Raw genomic sequence first — 25,128 nt, 5'->3', positions numbered from 1 at the left:
TAATTAGGCAAATAAGATGTACAATAGGTTTAGGTGCTTGGACATACAAAATTGTGCAATATTTATCAGGGTACAAACAATTTTTCAGAGTACAGACAATTTATCAGAGTACAGACTAAGAGAGGACTATACTGAAATTTAGGAGAAGTTAAAGGGGAGAGAAGAGAGAGGTGGGGTTTAAGGGGGGGTGTAGACTGAGGGAGATCTTTAGTTGAAGAGGAGGGTCTTTACCATTTTACGGAATGTCAATAAAGAGTTCTGTTGCCTGAGTTGGGGGGGGAGTTTATTCCAGAGATGTGGGATGAAGTGGCTGTAGGATCGTTTGCGGGCAGTTTCTGAGAGGAGGGACCTTCCAGGGGGAATGCATAGGCGTATTTCTGATTTTGAGCGGAGGGAGCGAGTGGGGGTGTAGATGGGAAGCTTAGATTTTATGTAGGAGGGGGTGGTGGCATAAATTCTCTTGTGGGCTACTGCTAGGGCCTTGAAAGCACAGCGCTGGCTAATTGGGAGCCAGTGTTCAGCGCGGAGTGCTGGGGAGACGGGATCATGGTAGTTGAGGTTGTGTAGGAGGCGGATAGCTGCATTTTGGACACGTTGGAGGCGTTTGAGATTATTTTTGGTTAGTCCATTAAATAGGGAGTTACAGTAATCCATTCTGGAGAGGACATATGCGTAGAGGAGTTGGGCGAGGTCAGGTGTGGAGATGTAGGGTTTGATCCTTTTCAGTTGGCGGAGGTAGTAGAAGGAGGTGGAGATTACTTGGGATATGTGGGCAGATAGGGATAAGTGTCCATCTAAAGTTACTCCTAGGCTGCGTACCTGATCTGTTGCCGTTAGTAGAGTGGAGTCCCATGCTAGGGTAGGACGTGTGAATTTGGTGCTTTTTTTCCTGATCCATAAGAGTTCTGTTTTAGTGGCGTTTAGTTGAAGTTTGTTGTTTGACATCCAAGTTTTCATATCAGAGAGGCAATGTTGGAGGTTAGTAATTTGGGACGATCGGTTCTCGCCTAGTGGGAGGAGCAGCTGGATGTCATCTGCATAAGAGTGGATTTTAATGCTATATTTCTGCGCTATATCAATGACAGGTCTGATGTAGAGGTTGAATAGGAGGGGGGATAGAAGGGCGCCTTGAGGAACACCATATTTGATAGGCTTGGGGCGAGATTTGTGTGTTCCTAGTAGGACAGTCTGGGTCCTTTGATGGAGGAAGGAGGTGATCCATTGGAGGGCTGTGTCCTTGATTCCGAGGTCATAGAGTCTGGATGTGAGGAGGTGGTGGTCAACTGTGTCAAAGGCAGCGCTGAGGTCAAGTAGGACTAGTAGGGCATCACTGCCTTTGTCGAGTATTGCCCAGCTGTCATCAATGATGTCAAGGAGTACTGACTCTGTGCTGTGGCCTTTTCGGAAGCCGGACTGGACAGGGGATAGAGCAGCTTGTTCTTCAATGAAGGGGTGAAGTCGGTGGAGCACAATTCGTTCAAGGAGTTTGGAGACAAATGGGAGGTTGGAGACTGGGCGGTAGTTGCCGGGTTTGTTAGGATCAAGGGTGGGTTTTTTGAGAGTGGGCTTGATAATAGCTGACTTCCAGCTGAGGGGCACAATCCCAGTGGTTAGAGAGGTGTTAATGATGGGGAGGATGGATTCTGCCATGGCGTCTTCTGTGGACAGTAGGAGGCTGGATGGGCAGGGATCGAGGATGGTGTTGGAGGGTTTGAGTTCTCTCAGGGTTTCGAGAACCTCGGCATGAGTGGCCATATGAAATTGGGAGAGAGCGGCGGAGGGTGGGGTATTTGGAATCGGTTGGGGCTGAATAGGAGTGGGTTTGGTGTTGGTGTCAAGATTATCTCGGATGGTTTGTACTTTGGACTGGAAGAAGTCCGAGAGAGTCTCGCTATCAAGTTCTGTTTGGTTGTTGTGACTTTTTCTTTGGGCGCTGGTGAAGAGTTGGTTTGTGAGGGTGAACAATTGTTTGGATCTAGACGGGGCAAGTTGTAGGAGGTGAGAGTAGTAGGTCTTTTTTGCTTCTAGGATGGCAGCTTTGTAGGTGATGGATATGTTATTCCAGTGGGCTTTGGTTTCCGAGTTCGGGTGTTTGACCCAGATCCTTTCTGCTTTCCTCAGCGATCGTTTTATGGATCTGAGGTCACTGGTGTACCAGGGAGCAGGTGCTTTGTTGGTGATTATTTGGGTTGTTTTTGTCTTGGCGAGGCTATTATAGAGGGATTGGATGTTGGAGTGCCATGCGGAGGCTGCCTGGTCAATGGAGTGGGGATGTTGGGTGCAGGTATCATTTAGGGTGCGAATGCCTGCGGCCATGGCTGGAGGGCTGACTGAGTTAGGGAGTTGACGTAGGGTGGGAGGGGTAGGGTCTTTACGCGGGGCTAGGGTAGTTTCGAGTGGGAGTTCGAATTCAATGAGGTGGTGGTCTGACCATGGTACTGGTGTGGTGGTATAAGTTGTTTGTTGGGGCTCTGCAGTTGGGTCACTGAGGGTGAAGAGCAGGTCTAGGATGTTGCCTGCTGAGTGCGTGGGGGTGGTTATAGCCTGATGAAATCCCAGGTCGGTGAGGGAGGAGAGGAAGTTGTCAATTTGTCCTGAGGTGTTGGGGTAGTCTGGGAAATTGAAATCTCCCAGGATGGTCACGTGTTTGTGTGAGATGGATAGTTCAGTGATGAATTCGAGGAGGGTCTCTAGGGTATCTGCTGGGGAGCTAGGGGTTCTGTAGAGGAGTATGAAGGCAATTTTGTGTTTGTGGCCTATGGTGAACGCAAGTGCTTCTAGGGAGGGAATATTGATGGAGTTTATCAGTTTAGGTGTGGCGGAGGTCTTGACAATGGTAGTCACTCCACCTCCTTTCCCAGAGGTGCGTGAACAGGCTAGGGCCTGGTAGCCTGGAGGACATAGTTCGCCTAGTGTTATCCCATCATTGTCTTGGAGCCAGGTTTCAGTGATCATGAGGGCGTCCCAAGTCTTGTCACAGATGAGGTCGTGTAGGAGGAAGGATTTGTTGTTAACTGATCTTGCATTGATGAGTGCCAGTTTGAGTGTATTGCTGGAGGGGGCTTGTTGGGAGGGAAGAATGGGGATGAGGTTGGCAGGGTTTCTGGTATGGCATTTTTTAGGTCGTGAAGAGAGATCACCGTATCTGCCTTGGCCTGTAATTATGGGAATGGTGAAGTATAGTGTTGTAAGGAGTGTAGGGGACGTGGTGGAAGTGGGGGTGGCTGGGAGGGTGGTTTGAAAAGTGGTGGGAGGGGGGGCGGGGAAGGTGGTGGCTTGAAGAGTTGAGGGCATGGCAGGAAGGGGAATTGGGTGTTGGGTCGGATGGAATTCAGGAGAGTCTCCCTATCAAGTGCTGGCTAAGTCCTACTGTTGTAGCTAAGCCAGGAGAGGCTTGGGCAATAGATGACTAACAGGAAAGATTGCGCAGCCAAGGTTTGTGTGTAGCCCAAGGATGTGCTGGGGGGGGAAGTAGGGGCAACAAAAGTGAATACTGGTAAACCTTTGGCAATAATACAGTTTGGCATTAAGCAAAAGCATAAACAGTAATAGAATTTGGCATCTAAACAAGAGCATAGAAAAAAGAGCATAGACAGTAATGAAATTTGGCACTAAACAAAAATATAGTCAGGAATAAAATTGGAATTGGGCGGAATCCGGGTTGGGAGGGTTAAACAGGGGAGAGCTGTGAGAGCAGGAACGGTGGTCTGACAGCCCTGAACACAGGGCAAAAGAAGAGGAGTGAGCTGGTGGGCGGAGCTAAGCCCGATGTCACGCTGTGCTGCAGAGTCGGGCTGAGGAAGGAGGGACAAAATGGAAGCCTTCTTCCTCCTTCCTTTGCCTGCAGAAGAGCAGGAACGGTGGTCTGACGGCCCTGAACACAGGGCAAAAGAAGAGGAGTGAGCTGGTGGGCGGAGCTAAGCCCGATGTCACGCTGTGCTGCAGAGTCGGGCTGAGGAAGGAGGGACAAAATGGAAGCCTTCTTCCTCCTTCCTTTGCCTGCAGAAGAGCAGGAACGGTGGTCTGACGGCCCTGAACACAGGGCAAAAGAAGAGGAGTGAGCTGGTGGGCGGAGCTAAGCCCGATGTCACGCTGTGCTGCAGAGTCGGGCTGAGGAAGGAGGGACAAAATGGAAGCCTTCTTCCTCCTTCCTTTGCCTGCAGAAGAGCAGGAACGGTGGTCTGACGGCCCTGAACACAGGGCAAAAGAAGAGGAGTGAGCTGGTGGGCGGAGCTAAGCCCGATGTCACGCTGTGCTGCAGAGTCGGGCTGAGGAAGGAGGGACAAAATGGAAGCCTTCTTCCTCCTTCCTTTGCCTGCAGAAGAGCAGGAACGGTGGTCTGACGGCCCTGAACACAGGGCAAAAGAAGAGGAGTGAGCTGGTGGGCGGAGCTAAGCCCGATGTCACGCTGTGCTGCAGAGTCGGGCTGAGGAAGGAGGGACAAAATGGAAGCCTTCTTCCTCCTTCCTTTGCCTGCAGAAGAGCAGGAACGGTGGTCTGACGGCCCTGTCCCTCCAGACAGACACAGATGGATGGGATGTACCAAAGCAGTGCCCATGATGGGTGGGAGCCCTGAAGGTCCGTAACAAGAACCCGTTTGCCAAAAACTGCATCCTGACGCACCTGAATGTCAACCCGGTAATGACGCACATAGGAATGTAGAGAAGACCAAACAGCAGCTTTACAAATATCCACCAGGAGCAGAGTTTTTCTCAAAGTGCTAAGGTTGGGCACCCTCTTATATACTATTGAAATTTGTGGTACGTCATCTCTCCAATCTCCAATACTTGGTCAGAACATTTCCATATAAGGACTATTACAGACAAAAAAATTACTGAGCTTTGAAACAAAAATTACAGAAAAAGTTAGGTACATTTCTGTAAAGAAAATAATAAACAGCTTATAAAGAACTAAAATATGTATTGGAAAATCATATATGTGCTCTTAAAAGAATAAATTAAAAAAAAATCTCTGACACTATTATGTTAGTGTAGTGAAGCTAACAGTTTACCAAAGAAATGCAAAACTTGTTTCTTTTAGAAAGAGAAAATATCTTATAATCACTGCCTTTTTTTAGGCAGGCAAAAGATCCTTATTCTAAAAAACACCCAGAAAAGATTCCAAAAATATGCATTATTAAATAGAGACAATAATTTTACTTTTAGAAAAAGATATGAAGATATATTTTAAGAGCATCATGTCTCTTTGATCCTTCTGAGGAATGCTGATAGCTGTTGTCAGCAACCTGCATTTCTCTCTCATGCTAAGCAGAGCAACAGAGACCAATTTGATATAATATAATAAAACAAGGAAAATGCCTCCCCTTGAACACATTCTAAATCAACTAATCAAATATTCTCACACTAAGAGAGAAAAGAACAGTATGCATGGAGAACTCTGTGGCTATCCAACTTTTGCGACTCCTTCTGCTCCAAAGATCCTATCAGACTATCCGAGACCGGAAGGGAAACTGATTCACATGAAAAGGGGAAAGGTCTTTCAGGAGAAAGGAAGGAACGGGCCGCAGAACTACATGCTCCCTAGAAAATTCCAAGAAGGGAGTGAAACAAGAAAATGCTTGCAATTCCGACACACGTCTTGCAGAAGTAATAGCTACAAGAAACACCAATTTCAAAGCAAGGTCTTTCATTGTGCAAGAATTCAAGGGCTCAAATGCAGGACAAACCAACACCGACAGAACCAAATTGAGATCCCAAGCCAGAACTAAAGGTTGAATCGGCGGTTGAAGGAGCTTCACCGCTCTTAGAAACAGACGACATCAGGAAGAGGTGACAAAAGCCATCCTTGCACTAAACCTCTAAAGGACGCCAAGGCCACAAATTGAACCTGTAAAGAGGACTAGGCAAGGCCTCTCTCTAGGCCATCCTGCAAGAAATCCAGGATATAAGGTAAAGAGGTGCGAAGAGGAAATACCCCACAAGTGCGAAGAGGAAACACCCCACCAATCCTCAAAGAGGCATTAGATGCACACATAAGCACTTGAGGTCGAAAACTGAAAATACCCCAAGAGAGTAGAGATCACCTTATCCAAATATAAACCAAAATGCCCTCTTTGACCAAGGCTGCCGCCACAACCACCATAATCTTTGAGAAGGTACGCGGAGCCGTGGCAAGGTCAAATGGAAGCGCACAGAACTGATAATGCCTTCCCAAAATTGCAAAGTGAAGGAACTGCTGGTGAGATTCTCGGATTGGAATGTATAGATATACCTCCATCAGATCAAGGGAAGTCAGGAATTCCCCTGGTTGGACCGCAAGAACCACGGACCTGAGAGTCTCCATATGAAAGGAAGGCATCTGAAGCGCCCAGTTCACCCTCTTGAGATCCAGAATGGGACGAAGGGATCCCTCTTTCTTGAGAACCACAAAGTTTTTTTTATTTTTTATTTCTTTATTCATTTTTAAATTTACATCAAGTGTATAGTAAATATCAAACAATTATAATACAACATCACTTGAAAAATCTTCAATATCATACACCAAGAAGATTTAACCCCCACCCCCCTCCCAAATTCATATACAACTAATATATACCTCATGAAAATAATATCTTAAGACAATCAAATATATACAATCAAATAATATATACCGCAAAGTGAATGGAGTATCTCCTGATGCAGATCTTGTGGGGTGGTACCAGAATCACTGCCTTGAGATCCAGCAATCTCTGTAAAGTCTGTCGAAATGCCTGTTTCTTCCAGACAGACCGACAAGGAAAGGTGAGAAAAATATCTGGCAAGGGCCAGTCAAACTCATGAGCATAACCGTCATGGACCACCTTTGTAATCTTGGTCCACCCCGGTAAAAGTCTCTTAACCTGGCCACTACTTGAATCAGGAGAAGGACCTGAATGCTGTCATTGCGCTGGACGAGAGGAGGAGAGGCCGGAAGATTCAAGGCATCCCTAGTGTGCGCCCTGAAAGGACTGAATCCGCTGGTAAAAGCAACCTCTGTAGGAAGAAGAAGATACTCTACCAGGATGATAACAGTAGGACTCCCGAAGGATATTCCTAGCCCAAACCTCCTCTACCAGACTGCATTAGGTTGTCTTCTGGCAAACGACAGACCTTGGGGTCCCCTAAACTCTGAACCAGCTTATAAAGTTCAACTCCAAAGAGAAAGGAACCCTTAAAGGGAAAACAACTGAGTTTAGACTTCAAGGCAGAATACGCTGACCAACCATGAAGCCACAAAGTCTGTCTAGTAGCCACTCCCAAGGCCATAGACTAGCTGAAGCTTGCAACAATCATACATGGCGTCTGACAGATAAGATACTAACTCAATCTTTGCTAGCTCCTGATCCACAAGAAACCAATCATTGGACTCCCTATCAAGAAGGCCTGGGATAGGCATGTGGGATCTCTCAGAGAAAGAGATAATGGTTCTATGGATGGCAAGACTAGATGGGCCATCTGGCCTTTATTTGCCATGTTTGGCCCAGAAGAAGCAGGCTCTGGCCACCAAACCACCACAAATGGCCACTTGAATTGTCAAGTCTGCTAAAACTCTGCTTTAGAAGAAATTCCATCCACTGGACTTGGGGGCCAAACCCCCTTCCACCAGCACCATGTGCCACTTAGCAATGGCCAAAACCACTGCATTTACCACTGGAGGACACAAGGACAGTGGTGTACCTAGCATATGTGACACCCGGGGCCCATCATTTTTTGACACCCCCCCATCTGTACGAAAAACATGATTTTTAGTAACAAGCCACACGTCACACATGAGTACGTACGAAAAGGCAGCATCTTACATATTGCAGTGAGCAGTACAACATCAATACACCCATTGTAAAACTAAAGAAGCCAGACTAGTACAGATCAATCCTACACCGTCAATCCTAACAGAAAACCATGTCTTTCAAATACAGAACACAGAAAACACCTTCGCCTAGTATGGAATATGTCACCACAAACTAACCTTCCCCTTTTACAAAACTGTAGTGTGGATTTTAGCCACGGTGGTTAAAGCTCCGACGCTCATAGAATTCTGAACACGGCTGGCACTAAAAAACGCTCCACAGTTTTGTAAAAGGGGGGATAAAATAGAAATACATAGACAAAGGTTAAATTGAATCAGCAAGAAGCTGCACTCTGCATACAATGAACATAAAAACATAAGCACTGCCTCTGCCGGGTCAGACCAGGGGTCCATCGTGCCCTGCAGTCCGCTCCCGCAGCAGCCCCCCAGGTCCATGACCTGTAAGTGATCCTTTACCTAAATCTTTATTCCCTAATCATTTAATATCCTGTATAGTAAACTCTCTATCTATACCCTTCAATCCCCTTCTCCTCAGGAAATCATCTAATCCCTTTTTGAAACCCAATATCGTACTCTGTCCTATAACCTCTTCTGGAAGCATATTCCAGGTGTCTACCACCCTCTGAGTAAAGAAGAACTTCCTAGCATTTGTTCTGAATCTGTCTCCTTTCAATTTTTCTGAATGCCCTCTTGTTTTTGTTGTCCCCGCTAGTCTGAAGAATCCCTCTCCACCTTCTCTATGCCTTTCTTGATCTTATAAGTCTCTATCATATCCCCTCTAAATCTCCGCTTTTCCAGGGAAAAGAGCCCCAGCTTCTCTAGCCTTTCAGCATATGAAAGGTTTTCCATGCCTTTTATCATTCTTGTTGCTCTTCTCTGGACCCTCTCGAGTATCGCAATATCCTTCTTAAGGTACAGCGACCAGTATTGGATGCAGTACTCCAGATGCGGGCGCACCATCGCCCGATACAGTGGCAGAATAACACCATAGAAACAGTGACACATGTCTCCTAAAGCAATAAATAAATAGAAATTTTTTTTCTACCTTTGTCTTCTCTGGTTTCTGCTTTCCTCATCTTCTTGTTACTCTCTTCCTTCCATCCACTGTCTGCCATCTCTCTGCCCCTATATGGCATCTTCTCTCCTTCTATGCCCCTTCCAGAAACTATATGCCTCCCCCTTCCATCTCTCCTTTCACCCACATTGGTCTGGTATCTCTCTCCTCTCCTTCCCTCTCCTCTGCAATCTCTTTCTTCCCTCATTTTCTTTTTCAGTTTATTTTCTGAATCCATCTAGATTACGTTCTTACTACCCTCTCATCAATTTCCTTTTTTACTGTCTACCTACAGCTCGCCACCTCTTTCCCTCACCCCCTCCAGTATTTCCCTAACTCAATCCTTTTCCCCCCATCATGTGCTCTCCTTTTATTTATCCCCTTCCTTCCATCATGTGCCCTCTTTCTCTACCCCTTCCATCTAGCTAAAGAAGCACTGCCTGGTCTTTGCAGTCCCCAGTTATGTTTCTAGCAGGATATATATTTCAAATCTGATATATTCTAATGACAAAATAGAAATAAAATGATTTTTTCTACCTTTTGTTGTCTCTGGTTTCTGCTCCAGCGTCTGCCCTGTCTCTTCAATCCAGCACCTTCCAGAAACTGTGTCTCCCCCCTGCCATCTCTCCTCTAGACCCCCCACCTTTGGTCTGGCATCCATCATCTTCCCTCTGTTCCCTCATGGTCTGGCATCTTTCTCCTTTCATCTCTCTTTCCCTCCCCCCTGTGGTTTTTAGCATCTCTCTCTTCTCATTTCCTCCGCTCAGATCTAATATCTCTGTCTCCTTCCCCGTTCTCTGCCATCTCTCTCTCCTCTCTCTCTTCCCTTTCCTTCTCTGGTCTTCCTTTTTTATTTTCTGCCTTCGTCTAAATTAAATTCTTTCTTACTACGCAGTCCTCAGTTTCCCTCTTTTCACTGTGTCTACCCACAACATGCCACCCCTTTCCTTCACCCCTCCACTATCTCACTAACTCTATCTTCTTCCTCCATCCAGCATATGTCCTTTTTCTTTATCCCTCCTTCCAACCAGTATGTGTTCTCTTTCTCCACTTCTATTCAGCATTTGCTCTTCCTTCTCCCCACTTCCATCATCTGACCTCTTCTCTCTCCTCTTTCTACCCACTTCCATCATCAGCCCCCTTCTCTCAATCTCTCCATCCACCACAGGCCCATCTTTCTCCCTTCCTCACCTTTCCGATTTTGGCAACAAGATCTGCAACGCCCCCCACCCTTTTCCTTCACCCTTCCACTATCTCACTAACTCTATCTTCTTCCCCCATCCAGCATGTCCTTTTTCTTTATCCCTCCTTCCATCCAGTATGTGTTCTCTTTCTCCACTTCCATTCAGCATTTTCTCTCCCTTCTCCCCACTTCCATCATCTGCCCTCTTCTCTCTCCCCACTTCCATCATCTGCCCCTTCTCCCCACTTCCATCATCCGCCCTCTTCTCTCGCCCCCTTCTCTCCACTTCCATAATCCGCCCTCTTCTCTCTCCCCTTCTCTCAACTTCCATCATCTGCCCTCTTCTCTCTTCCCCTTCTCTCCACTTCCATCATCTGCCCTCTTCTCTCTCCCTCTTCTCTCCACTTCCATCATCTGCCCCCTTCTCTCAATCCACCACAGACCCATCTCTCTCCCTTCCTCTCACCTTTCCGATTTTGGCAACAAGATCGTCAAAGTCCCCCCCCCACGATGACACTTAAGATCGGCAATGGGCCTCCTTCTACCCCCGGCATCAACAGAACTTCAGATCGGCAACGTGGTGCTCAGTCCAAAGCTTCCCTCTGATAAGCTTCCTGTTTCCGCTCAGGCAGTTCAGTCAGAGGGAAGCTTTTGACTGAGGACCGCGTTGCTGATCTGAAGTGCTGTTGATGACGGGGGTAGAAGGAGGCCCGTTGCCGATCTTAAGGGTCATCGCAGGGGGGCATTGCCGATAATGAATTGTGTCGCGGGGGGACCGCTGATGCCGCTCATCGCCGTTGCAGCCCAGACACTGCAGATGGCCCCAATGCGATCTTGCCGCCCTGCGCGGACCAGCACCGGATGACCCGGATCTGGCCGGCTGTGCACCCCCCCAAGGCGTGCACCCGGGGTGGACTGCCCCCTCCTTGGTACACCACTGCACAAGGAGTCCCTATCTGCATCAGGAATAGGATACAAATGGGTCATAGAAAAGGCGTAGAAAAGCCAGTAGAAAAGGCGTGTCTGGGACCTTCCATTGTGTGCACAATATCATGGATATCTTGATGAATGGGAAAAGACTGCAAGGCTGCCCAAATTTCCTGGAGAAAGGGTCCACCACCACCTAGTAGATGACAGCAGATAAAGACCCGAATGGTCTATCCAGACTGCCCAACCTGATTCAATTTAATTTTTTTTTTCTTAGCTCTTTCTGGGCAAGAATCCAAAGCTCTACCCGGTACTGTGCTTGGGTTCAACTGCCGAAATCTCTGTTAAAACCTACTCCAGCCCATCTACACCCTCCAAGCCACTGAAGCCCTCCCCAGCCCATCCATCACCAAATGGCCATACACAGACACAGACCATGCAAGTCTGCCCAGTACTTGCCTTAGTTCAATATTTAATATTATTTTCTGATTCTAGATCCTCTGTGTTCATCTGTGTTCATCCCACGCTTCTTTGAACTCAGTCACTGTTTTACTCTCCACCACCTCTCTCCGGAGCGCATTCCAGGCATCCACCACCCTCTCCGTAAAGTAGAACTTCCTAACATTGCCTTTGAATCTACCACCCCTCAACCTCAAAGTATTTCCTCTGGTTTTACCATTTTCCTTTCTCTGGAAAAGATTTTGTTCTACGTTAATACCCTTCAAGTATTTGAACGTCTGAATCATGTCTCCCCTGTCTCTCCTTTCCTCTAGGGTATACATATTCAGGGCTTCCAGTCTCTCCTCATACGTCTTCTGGCACAAACCTCCTATCATTTTCGTCGCCCTCCTCTGGACCTGAGGGGCCTTCTTAGAGTCTTCCTCAAAATGCAGGATAGAGGACACCTAAAGAATGTGCTCTTGCAGCTCTTCTCAGTGCAAACTATGTACTACCAAAGCATCCTTACCTGCGGGCAGCTCCGACTCCCAGCCGTCTGCATTGTCCACCCCCTGAGGATCAAGCAGGTCACCAGAGAGAACCAGATCTTCATTAGGAGAAACACTGTCTGCTAAAAAAGTTTCATCCTCCCAAGAGAAACGCTGCCACTTAGTTGGAGAAGGGGATGGAGGCGAAGAAACCACGGGACCAGAGGGAGCTGCCACCCCTGAGAAACCTGAGAACACTAGAGAATGCGCAGTGATGCCAGCTGAGTGCATGCAATAAGCTTTGTACAGGGCAAGCACAAAATCAGGTGCAAACCCCACAGCTGAAATAGTCACGCTCCACTCCCAAGGAAGACGCCTGCAAGACTGTTCCTGTCTCTCTAATCTAGGTGGGAGCTCAGCAGAAGACTCAGTTAAGATGGCAGAGTTTCCCGTGAGTAAAGAAGAGGCCTGAGAACACAAAGCTGCTGTAAGAGAATCCCCAGAAAGCCCTGATGTGACGGCAGGGAAATCCTCAGTGCCTGTGGTGGTAAGGGAACCCCGATACTCCTCACTGCCAGCTGGCGCATCTGTCAGGGAATCCCCCGTACATGCGGAAGCAAGGGAACCCCAGACATCTCCACTACTGGCCGACTCTTCCTTCGTGGCTGCTGGGGAACCCCCTTTGATAGTTGGCAGGTCTGCCTGTGAAGCAACCCGGCAGAGGATTCTACTTTGCATGGCTGCAAGCAAAAAATATGCATATTCCGGCTTCAGCGGGAGCAAGCAGAGCACTTCTTCAGCTGAGATGTGCTCATTGCAAACCGCCATGTGGTAGGCCTCACCTCAAACGACCTGGTAGGAAGGAAAGTACAAATAAAAAACTTCCCTTCAGAATGGCCCTTTTTTTTTTTTTTTAATATAAACTTAATTTAAAAGAGCAGACCACACAAGCTCTCCAAGCTATAGTCGCTGCCCAATGCAGAGGTGTACAGCTGAGGCATCATTAAGACAAGAAAAAAAAAGATGGGGAGGTGGGGGAGGGACTCGGCTGACCAAGTGTGGCACCCCTGAGATGCAGAAGGGACCCCCACAGGATCCTACCTCTGTCCAGGCAAAAAAGGGCCAGTAAAGGCCGTTGTCTATCCCCTCCAACAGAGGAATCGCCCTATCTCTTAACCAAGGTCCTAAACAGGACTGCACAGGACTCCATCTGCTGAAGGCTGAGAACAGACTAATCTCAAGGGGACTGTACAGCCTACTTATACTACTAATACAGTTCAGTTTGTTCTAAGTCTCCACCTGCTGGCAGAGCAGCATAAACCTATCCGTCATAGAAACATAGAATATGACAGCAGAAAAGGGCCGGCGGCCCAACAAGTCTTCTCACTCATGAACCCTCCCTCAGCAAATTTGCCAGTCTGTGCCAGTCTGAAGGGAAGCTAAAGAAGGAGAAATTAGGTTCTTACCTGCTAATTTACTTTCTTTTAGCTTCTCCAGACCAGTAGAGGTTAATCTTTACGAATGGGTATATATCCAATCATGACCAGCAGGTGGAGACTGAAAACAAAACTGTGGGACAGTATATAATATACTCCCTTCTCTATTTACATCAGTCTGCCGAATAGCCAAGCAGAACTAAGAACTGGAAACAGAAATAAACAATACTCCGAACAGGAGTAGCAACTAACATACCCAAATGCTGTTGGAAAATGCAGAGGAGAAATACCAGAAGGAAAATGTCCCCACAGCTCGCCAGCTAAGCCAGCCGAGCCACAGCCGCTGTTCTTTAATTCTCCCCGGCCCTAGAAAAATACTAGAACCCGCAGCAAAAAACAAAAACTGCCCGCGAAACAGCCCCAACAACAACAGACAGGGTGGGGACCTCTACTGGTCTGGAGAAGCTAAAAGAAAGTAAATTAGCAGGTAAGAATCTAATTTCTCCTTCTTTAGCACTCTCCAGACCAGTAGAGGTTAATCTTTACGAATTGTATGGGGACGTACCAAAGCAGTCCCTCACACAGGCGGGACCCCCGAAGGGCTGACACCAGAACACACACACCGAACACCGCGTCCTGACGCGCCAGAACATCTACCCGAAAGAGTCTGACAAAGGAATACAAGGAAGACCAAACCGCAGCCTTACAAATGTCCACTGGAGGCACGAGCGACGACTCAGCCCAAGAAGCCGCCTGACCCCGAGTAGAATGAGCTTTGAGAAACTCCGGAACGGGCTGCTGCCCCAGAAGAGAAGCGGAAGCAATAGTCTCCTTGATCTAGCATGCAATAGTAGCCTTAGAAGCGCCAGCCCCCCTAAGAGGACCAATCAGAAGGACAAAGAGATGATTTTATTTCCTGATCTCCTGGGTCCGCTGCACATAAGAGCGAAGGACCCGACCAACATCCAACTTGCGCAGCTGTCTTTGCTCAGAAGAGCCCTCCCAACTACCCAAGACCGGGAGGACCACAGATTGATTGACATGAAAAGGAGAAACTACTTTCGGCAGAAAAAGAAGGAACAGGCCTCAAGACAACCTGCTTCCTAGAAAACTCCAAGAAGGGAGCCCTACAAGAGAAAACCTGTAGCTCAGAAACACGCCTAGCGGAAGAAATGTCCACCAAAAAGACCGTCTTCAGAGTAAGGTCCTTCAAAGAGCAGCCGCCCAACGGTTCGAAGGGCGGGTGCATCAGAATAGAGAGAACCAGACTGAGATTCCAAGAGGGAACAGAGGGCCGCACGGGAGGCCTGAGCACCTTGGCCGCCCGCAAAAAGCGAATCACATCAGGAATGGCTGTCAAACGCTGACCTGTCACAAACCCCCGAAAGGCTGACAAGGCCACAAGCTGAACCCGGAGAGAAGCCGAAGCCAGGCCTCTATCCAGGCCATCTTGCAAGAACTCTAGGATGTTAGGCACAGAAACGCGAAGAGAGACCACTCCCCGCACCTGGCACCACCCCTCAAAGAAGTGCCAAATCCACACAGAAGCCTGAGAGGTAGAAAGCCTCCAGGACCTCAAGAGTGTAGAAATCACCCTATCTGAATACCCCTTCTTACCAAGGCGACCCCTTTCAAAAGCCAAGCCGTAAGACAGAAGGGAGACGGGTCGAACATGGGAATGGGACCCTGCGTCAGAAGGTCGTCCAAGGGAGGCAGAGGAAGAGGATCCGCCACCAGTGTGTCACCAGATCTGCGTATCACGGATGTCGAGGCCAATCTAGAGCCACCAGAACCACCAGACCCGGATGGCGAACAATGCGGAGAAGAACTCTGCCCACTAATGGCCATGGAGGGAACATGCACAACAGCCCCCCTGTTGGCCATGGTTGAACCAGAGCATCCAGACCCTCGGCCAGTCCATCCCTGCGACGACTGAAGAAGCGGAACACCTCGGCATTGCCACTCGTGGCCATCAGGTCCATCAGGGACTGACCTCAAGCCTGCACTATCAACTGAAAAGCCACGGGGCTGAGACACCACTCTCTGGAATCTAAGATGTGACTGAGGAAGTTCGCCTGAACATTATCCACCCCGGCCATGTGAGAGGCCGAGAGGTCCAGAAGGTGTGACTCCGCCCCAAAGCATGAGCCGAGCCGCCTCCCCCGCCACCTGAGCGCTCTTTGTACCCCAACAATTGACATAAACCACCGCTGTGGCATTGTCAGACAGGACTCTGACCAACTTGCCCATCAAGAGGGAGCGGAAGGCTAACAGCGCCAGAGGGACGGTTCTAGTCTCCAACACGTTGATCGACCAGGACGCCTCCTCCATGGACCAGGTGCCCTGAACTGAGTGACCTAGACACTGAGCCCCCCCAACCGAGGAGACTGGCATCTGTGAGAAGCACCGTCCACTGCGATAGATCCAGACTTATCCTCTGGACTAGATGAGAGGTCTGGAGCCACCAATGAAGACTGCAGCGCGCCAAGCCTCACAGAGGGACAGGGACCTCCAAACTGTGCTCTGGGGTGACCATCTACGGAGCAGAGCATACTGAAGAGACACATGTGGGCCCGCGCCCACCTCACAACATCCAGGAACGTTGCCATCGACCCCAAGACTTGGAGGAAATCCTGCGCCCGAGGACACCGGGACGCCAAAAGAAGGCGAATCTGAGATTGCAATTTGCTTACCCGGACCTCTGGAAGGAAGACCTTCCCCAAGGAGGTGTCGAACAGAACCCCAAGGTACTCCAGATGCTGAGCGGGGACCAACCGACTCTTGGAAAGGTTGACCACCCAGCCCAGTGACCGGAGAAACTCAACCACCCGAGCCATAACTCGGGCGCTCTCCTGCAACGACTTCGCCCGAATCAACCAGTCATCCCAGTAGGGGTGCTCCAGAATGCCCTCCGACTGCAATGCCACCGTGACGACCACCATCAACTTGGTGAACGTCCGGGGAGTCGTGGCCAGGCCCAAGGGAAGCACACAGAACTGATAGTGCAGACCCAACATCGCAAAGCAAAGAAAGAGCTGAGGAGAGGTCCGAATGGAAACAGGCAAGTAGGCCTCCATCAGAGCGAGAGAAGTCAGGAACTCCCCCGGCTGAGCCGCCAGAAGGACAGACTGCAGTGTGTCCATGCGAATAAAAGGGAATTCTGAGAGTCCTGTTGACCTCGGTTTAAACCAAGGATGGGCCGAAAGGTCCCCTCCCTTTAGGGCCCCACAAAGGAAATGGCGTACCAGCCGATACCGCACTCCTGAGGGGACACTGGACAACTGCTTTGAGATCTAGCAAACGCTGAAGGGTCTGGCGAAAGGCTAGCGTCTCCCATGCCACCTGACATGGAGAGGCTAGATATGATCCGGCAGAGAGCGGGCAAAATTCAAGTACATAACCGTCCGGCACCACCACCGGGACCCACTGATCGTACGTGATCTCGGCCCACTTGGGAAACAAGTTGCGAAGCCGGGCACCCACGGGAACCAAAGGGGGCGCCGGCAAAGAGCCATCGTGCAGGACGGGCAGCAGGGGAACCGGGAGGGAATTCCCAGCCCCCCGACGGGCCCCCTGAAAGGACTGCATGCGCTAAGCCAACCGACCCCGGGGAAAAACCGGAAGCCTGGAAAGAAGCAGTCCCATGCCCCAGGCGAAACTTGCGAAATTCCCGCAGACACCCCTGGGCAATGCCAACCCGAGACGCCGGGCGGGCACGGTCCTCAGGCAGACGGGGCACCTCAGAGTCCGTCAGAGTCTGAACCACCGGATCTAAGTCCTCTCCAAACAAAAACAACCCCCGAAAAGGAAATTTTGGGAAGTTCAGTTCTGGATGCGGCAACCGCCGACCAAGCGCGAAGCCACAAGGTACAGCGTGCGGCCACCAAAAGTCCCAGACTTAGCTGCACCAAGTCACAAAGAACAACCGAGAGGAACGAGGCAGTCATCTCAATCTTCACCACCTCCTGATCCACTAAGGACCAGTCATCAGACTCACGATCCAGGACACGCTCAGACCACCGAAACACGGTGCGAGCCACCAGCCCCACACAAATAGCCGCCTGGACCCCAAGGCAGAGACATCAAAATTATACTTAGAAGTGTCTCTAATGTACGCTCCTCAGAGACCCTAATTGCAGAACCGTCCATAACAGGCACGGTATGCCGCTTAGTAAGTGCCGAGACCACCGCGTCCCCCATTGGCGAAATTAAGGTAGCCCTATCCCCCTCCGGGATGGGATACCCATGAGCCAAGGCGCATACCAAACGAAACGGCGCCCGTAGGCCACTGCGCCAGCACAAAATCCCAAAAATCCTGACGCACAGGAAAAGAGCGGGAAACAGGACAGACCCCCTGAAGCAGAGGGGCCCCCATACGCGGGGTATCCGGTGGCGCAACTTCAAAAATGCAGCACCAAGGAGACCTGCTACATCAGGTCTAAAAACTCATCCCTCTGAATAAAAAGCGCACCACGGACGCATCTGCTCTGGAAGACGGGAAACCTGCCGCCCCGCTGCCAGCGGGCGTCCCCTCTAGAGGATCCTGGAAGCCCGCCAAAGCGGCCAGGTCCTCAATCATGCCAACACGCTCCTCCGACCACCAATTTGCAATCCAAGCCCCCCCGCGAGCGCTTAGATGAGGGAGGAGGAAGAGGGGATGCCAAACGAAAAGAGGGAGGCAAAGCCATAGGGGGCGCGGAGGGAAACCACCCCCGAAACCCCCCAGGTGCATGTGGGACCCCCAATTATCTGCACAAAGAAAGAAATTAAATTGGGGGCAAAAAACCCTTGGGGCTCCCCAGGGACTCCCTGCCCCAGCAGGGGTCTTTGCTGAAACCTGCCCCTGTGTTTGCAATACAGGGGGAAGGTCACCTGAGGTTGCAGACAAAATGGAGGGGCCAGACAGAGAAAATGGCGAAGTTCCCGCCAAAAAAGCTCCCTCCATGGCCTGTAGCGGCTGAGAAGCCTGAACAGTCCCAGCCGCTAAAACAGGCAAGTCGGCATCAGCTGTCAAAAAAATCAGCTGAGAGGGAATCCTTCGGGGAATCCCTCTGTGGGCGGTTGGGGAAGACCGGGCTTCCCCACTGCTCCCAGTCGACTCGCGAGGCACCATCGGCGGGGAGCTCTGGGCGCCTGCAGCCGCTGCCGACGGAGCTCCACCACCTCACTGTCCCAAACTACCGAGTTCAGTCCGGCCGCGAGTGCCTCGCGGCTGGACCGAATTGTGTCCCACTCCCCCGGAGAAGGGCACAATTGCTCCATACGCGACCTAGCTAGAAACAAAGTGCCAGTTAGATGAAAAAAATACAGTAAAAAACAGCAAACTGACAGGGAAGCAACCCTGCAGACTGGCACTACCTCAGGATTTATTTTTTTTTTTACAGAACAGACTCCACAGGCTCTCGAAGCAATATGCCTTGCTTGATTTAGGGGGCAAGGCTTACTGCTGAGGCTTCTCTAAAAAAATGTGGAGAGGTGGAGGAAGTGGGGGGAGGGACCCCGCTCGAGACCCGCCGGGTTTGACACCCCCGAGGTCGGACGGACCCCCAAACAGGGCCCGCCCAAGCTCCATCCGGCCAAAAACAGGGACTAGAAACCCCCTAAACAAATTCCAACAGCCCTACCAAGGGAGATGGATACAGATCACTCAACACCTGCTGGAGACTGAAAGAAGACTGATGTAAATAGAGAAGGGAGTATATTATATACTGTCCCACAGTTTTGTTTTCAGTCTCCACCTGCTGGTCATGATTGGATATATACCCATTCGTAAAGATTAACCTCTACTGGTCTGGAGAGTGCTAAAGAAAGTGCTTTTAAATTTTGTTTGTGCTTTTAATGTTACTATGTTTGTTTAATATTTTATGTATGTATGGCTGTAATCTTAGTTTTTAGGCAGATTATAAGTCTTTTAAATAAATAAAAAAAGGTACACTGCCCAAGGAGTCTTTTGTAAAATAGATACAGGGGTGTGGAAAAAACACATGTATCTGGCGTGACATACATCAAGAGTTCATTTTACAAAAGAAAATGTATGATACAGGGACATAATTTGGGACTTTGTAAATGTAATAAGTTGATCTGAATATAAGTTGAGACCCCCATTTTTCCTCCCAAAAAGGAGGAAAAATGGTTCACTCGAATATAAGATAGGGGCTTAATATTCAAGTGCCACGCCCTGCCAGGATCTGCACCCAGTGTCCCTTCCCTCACACCCTCCCCTACCAGGTTCTGCATTCAGCCCCCTTCCTTCCCTGCAAGGCTCTGCACAATGCCCCCTTCCCTACCAGGCTCTGCACCCAGCCCCCTTCCCTCCCTGGCTCTGAACTCAGCCCCCTTCCCTACCAGGCTCTAAACCTAGCCCCCCTCACTCCCTGCCAGGCTCTGCACTCTGTCCCCCCTCCCTTCCAGGATCTCCACCCTGTCCCACTTTCCTTCCCTGTACCCTCTTCCCCCTCTAGTTGTCTAGTGGTAGGCTGGGACAGGAGGAATCCCTCCCATCTCGGCCGATACTAACAATTTTTTACACTCCCCCTTCCCCCACGCACCTTTTTCCTGGTGGTCTAGTGGTGTATCCCGAGATGAGCCCCTCCTGCCAATCTTGTGGCCAGCAGCCAGCGGCGCTCTGGGCTGGCATGCAGGAGCAAACTTTTCAAGCTCCTGCCTGGCACAGCTCCCTGAATGGCTGTCACGAGAACTGGCGGCAGTCTCTCAGGGAGAGATGCAGGGCCGGGCGGGAGCTCAAAAAGCTCGCTCTTCTGTGCCGGCCCATATGCGCCGCTGGCTGCGAGATCAGCACCAGGGGCTCAGTGCAGGATACACCGCTGGACCACAAGGGAAAAGGTACACGAGGGATGGGGGGGAGGGGAGAAATTGTTAGTATCGGCCAGGATGGGAGATGGGAGGGATCCCTCCTGCCCCGGGCTAACGGCAGGCCTGCTGCAAGTCCGGGAGGCTGTCGGGTGGTCACTGGATAATGACCCGAATATAGGATGAGACCCCATTTTTGAGCCATTTTTTTGACCCAAAAATCTCATTCTCTATTCGAGTATATACTATAAGTAGCATTATTCACACACATATCTGGCAAATTTGAAAAATTAGATGTCCAAGAGGAGTCAATTAAGAAGTAGAATGGCAAAACTCAAATTTTTGGCATTTCAAGGTGGTTTTTAACTGCGGAGATGTAAGTACATTTCCCTACCACAAGCTTTCAAATCTCAGGTCCAAAACGAGTCGATGTTTATGTGTGACTCCAAGCAGGGTAAATGCCAAGGATGAACTTTTCCCAGTTGTTTTTGCCATTCTAAAATATGAAATATATGCCAAAAGTCCAACCAAACCATGTCTATGAAATCTGTGCATACCCTGGCATAAATACATAAGTAACACTAGTTCTATAATTGCTATTTATAATGTCCCCCTTTTTTTTTTCTTAATCCATGCTTCTGTGGTACGAGATTAAGTGGATCAAAGAAATCATTTGTACTAGATGAAAAGACAAAGTGCTTGTTGCATGGCCATTATACACTTGTCTAAAGCCCACAGTGACCCACAGATCTGAAGTTAATGTGCATGGAAAAGTGAATTGTGCAGTCACAGATTTTGTCCAGTAACGAGCCTTCTCTTTTAAATAAAATCTCCCCCCCTTTATGAAATTGCGGTAGACTTTTGTCACTGGCTGTGGTGATATTAGTTTCGATGCCCAACACGGCTTTGTAAAAGGGGAGAGATTAATTTTTATTGCCAAGAGTATTAAGTCTGCAAAGCTCTAAAAGATCTCTTTTTTAGTTCTGTACTACACACAAATACAGTGAAAGCATTTATGGACTTAGGAGAAATTAGGTTCTTACCTGCTAATTTTCTTTCTGTTAGCTTGTAGACTGGTATAGTTCTTATGAATGGGTAATATGCCTCACTGCTACCAGCAGGTGGAGACTGAATTCAAACTTGTATATCAGAGACTGAGGAAAACTGGAGTAGCAAGAGGGGCATGCTTAATGTGACCATTTATTTTTTTCATCAAAAGGGGACATCTATTAATTGTCAATCCTGCCCACAATCCCGCCCTAGCCCAACCCCAATTTCTTCCATTCATTTTTCATGTACACATAATATCTTCATATTAATTCATAATGGTAACTTTTTTTTTTTAATTCTTTATTCATTTTCAATATTTTCAAGAAGTGCAATACAAATTAAATACATTTTATATTTAAGACATCACTTAATAGTCTTTCAAGAAACAAATCAATCTCTATATATAAAATGGTAACCTTAAAATTAAAAAAACCTACAAAGCACACTATACACAGAGAAAATGTTAATTATCATTTATATTTGGGGGGTTTTCAAAGATGTCAAGGCAAATGACTTTAAAATATGCAATGTCACCTCTGTAACTATAGAAAAATAGACAAATATACTGCAAAATATAGACAGTAGATATAAATTCTCAAAACTGACACTTTTTGATCACTACATTGAAAATAAAATCATTTTTCCTACCTTTGCTGTCTGGTGATTTCATGAGTCTCTGGTTGCGTTTCCTTCTGTCCGTGTATCCTTTCTTTCATTTCTTTCTTTCGGCACTCAGGCCCAACAATTGTCCTTTTCTATTCCCTCCCTCCTTCCTTCCTTCCTATGTCCTTAGTGCCCCCAGTGTCTCCTTCCCATGTCCATAGTGCCCCCAGTGCCTCTGTCCTGTGTCCTTAGTGCCCCCAGTGCCTCTGTCCTGTGTCCTTAGTGCCCCCAGTGCCTCTGTCCTGTGTCTCTAGTGCCCTGAGTGCCTCTGTCCTGTGTCCCTAGTGCCCGCAGTGCCTTCTTCTCATGTCCCTAGTGCCCCCAGTGCCTCTGTCCTGTGTCCCTAGTGCTCCCAGTGCCTCCTTCCCATGTCCATAGTGCCCCAGTGCCTCCTTCCCATGTCCATAGTGCCCCAGTGCCTGTCCTGTGTCCTTAGTGCCCCCAGTGCCTGCCCTGTGTCCTTAGTGCCCCCAGTGCCTGCCCTGTGTCCTTAGTGCCCCCAGTGCTTGCCCTGTGTCCTTAGTGCCCCCAGTGCCTCTGTCCTATGTCCCTAGTGCCCCCAGTGCCTCCTTCCCATGTCCCTAGTGCCCCCAGTGCCTGTCCTGTGTCCTTAGTGCCCCCAGTGCCTTCTTCCCATGTCCCTAGTGCCCCCAGTGGCTCCTTCCCATGTCCATAGTGCCCCCAGTGCCTCTGTCCTGTATCCTTAGTGCCCCCAGTGCCTCCTTCCCAAGTCCATAATGCCCCAGTGTCTCCTTCCTATGTTTTCCCTTGCCTTTGTCCCTCCCCCGAAGCCAGCCTGCCTACCTCCTTCCCTCCCTCCCTCCAGTGCCCGATTCAAACCCTCCCCTCATGGATTCAAGCCCCACCTTGCAATTCAAACCCCCCCGCCCGCCCATCTGTGTACCGCTGCTGCCTGCCAGTCTGCCTCCCTGCTGCCCTAATTCAAACCCTGGGCCACAGCCGCTGCTTCTTGCCTTCTTCCCGACGTCAATTTTGACATCGGAGAGGAAGTTCGGGATAGCCAGGCAGCGACTGGCTGGCCCGGAACTTCCTCTCTACGTCAAAATTGACGTCGGGAAGAAGGCAAGAAGTAGCGGCGGCAGCCCAGGGTTTGAATCGGCGCGGCAGGGAGGGAAAGTGATCGCCCGTCCTGGTGTCCCCGCGCATAACTTCAGGACGCTGTCCCTGAAAATGGACATTTCGGTGTCCCGCAGCGGTGGGTCAGGACAAAGGGACGGTTGGTCTGAAAACGGGACTGTCCCGTTGAAAATGGGACGTATGGTCACCTTAAGCATGCTATACTGATATACAAGTTTGATCTCAGTCACCACCTGCTGGTAGCAATGAGGCATATTACCCATTCGTAAGGTCCATACCAGTCTACCAAGTGATACTGAACTCGTTTAAATTTTAACACAGGAAACTGACGATAGTAAAACTGATGAAATTATGCTTCAAGGCTAAGCTTTTATAAAGCATTTTAATGTAGCCAAATTTACATTATTATTTTTAAAAAGGCACAACCTACTGGATTCTCTAAATGGAGCCAATGTCAGTGGCCACCGATCACATGCGAATCACCCGACAGCACTGCTTAGAGAATCACGCCTCCGGGAAAGATAGGTGCCAACAATGTAGGACAAAGTTTTCAAGGCCTACATTTCTGATGCCTGTCTTTGACTTGAATCATGCCTACAAATTTGCAAGAGTTATATATGTAAAAATATGGTAATCATATGCAATTAATAATGACCAAGCAACCTTCTCATGGGGCTGAGATTTTGATCACAGGTGCAATTTTTGGCCCATCTTTCCTGAGGTTCAGATTACATCTACTTTGTTGGTACAATTTGCCCAAGATTCAGATAGGGACTGGATGCTTAAGCTTTTTTTTAAGTATAAAGATATTCCCTTTATGACAAATATTATAAGGATGTATCCAGATGTATCCAGAGGAGAAGAAAACAATTTCTAATTCTGAGACCCCAGGCAGTGCAGTTAGGGGCAACATTCGTTTTGAGGTACCCTTGTAAATGCATTTTGGTATACAAAGAGAACCGTTATGTTTTCTTTGAGCCACAGCAGTTATCAAAATTCTGCTACTTCCCAAAATGTGCTCAGTAAGGATAAGTTCAGGGACCGTCTAGCCCTATCTTTTTTTTTCCTATTAATAAGTTTCTTGGTATAATATCAGTCTAAATAAGCTCCATCCTCAATTATTGTGGACTAACAATACATAGAATTGTTTTATTGCCTTGTTAAATAGTGCAAGATATTATTGCACTGGTAATGAATGTATTCTCTTTTTCTTTAATCTGTGTAATTTCTTTTTACTTTGACTGGTATGGTTGTCAATGTTAAAAATTATAAATAAAGAATTTTAAAAAACAACTCTGGCCTACATTACCAGCAGCTAAGTTTTTTCTTAGGTAGCTGCGATTCTGGTAAGAGCGCCTAAGCATGATCGACATGTGGCAGACGCAGTTTTGGGCCGATTTAGATGCCGTTAACAGAATCTGGGCCTGTGCAACTGGGAGACCTCAAATAAGCCAATCTGAAGGGCTTCTCTAATCACCCAAATGGAGTGCAAGGTAAAACAATTTGATATTTAAAGGCAAACGTTTTAAAAGGAAGGGAAAAAAAAAGTCTTAACTTACGTGTTTGAAACAGGTCACAGGAGCCGCCAAGCAACCATTGCTACTGATGTAGCTACCCCAGCTAAATCCTTCCACAGGGACTGGTGCTGCAATAAAGTTCATCCTTAGCAAGGTGCGATGCTTTTTTCTTATAAGCTATGAAGGTACTGCGACTGTGGGGAGCTTTGCAATGTTACCTGCTTTAGTCTTTGCTTGGTTCTGCAGAGCCTGATACTGAGCATAAGCTGCTAGCTTAGCAACGAGAGGCTGTTTCTGTAGCACCTTTGCCTTCTTGGTTGGAGGTTTACCCTAAAATGGTAACAGTTTTAAATTGGCGTATGGTTTTCCCTTATGTGACAGTTAATAGATGGTTCACAAATAGGGGTGGGCAACTCGGGCCGCAATCCAGTCGGGTTTTCAGGATTTCCCCAATGAATTTGCATACAATGGAGGCAGTGCATGCAAATAGATATCATGCATATTCATTGGGGAAATCTTGAAAATCTGACTGGATTGCGGCCCTCATTGCCCACCCCTGACCTAACAATGAATTCCATTCTGTTGTATCTTTTCCATGTAAGTTGAGTAACTAGTGAGACAAAAACTCATATTCCACAGTTAGCACTGCACATTATTGGAGAAATTAATAACATGCATA

The 25,128-nt window shown here is 48.5% G+C and overlaps 1 protein-coding gene across 8 annotated transcripts in view; it reads right to left on the bottom strand.

Moving 5' to 3' along the window:
• The window catches only part of MBTD1 (mbt domain containing 1), a 131,951-nt gene that overhangs the window by 93,398 nt on the left and 13,425 nt on the right, over positions 1-25,128 (bottom strand). For all 8 annotated transcript variants that reach the window (XM_033960511.1, XM_033960510.1, XM_033960516.1 and 5 more), the window contains 2 exons: positions 24,668-24,779; positions 24,492-24,577 (listed from right to left, as the gene is read on the bottom strand). In XM_033960511.1, coding sequence (XP_033816402.1) covers positions 24,492-24,577; positions 24,668-24,779 — 198 coding nt within the window. The remainder of the gene's footprint in view (positions 1-24,491; positions 24,578-24,667; positions 24,780-25,128) is intronic.

Source organism: Geotrypetes seraphini, chromosome 10 (genome assembly GCF_902459505.1).
Source record: "Geotrypetes seraphini chromosome 10, aGeoSer1.1, whole genome shotgun sequence".
NCBI classification, from domain to species: domain Eukaryota; kingdom Metazoa; phylum Chordata; class Amphibia; order Gymnophiona; family Dermophiidae; genus Geotrypetes; species Geotrypetes seraphini.
Note: the sequence above shows the minus strand (reverse complement) of the source record. Positions and strands in the feature narration are given on the sequence as shown.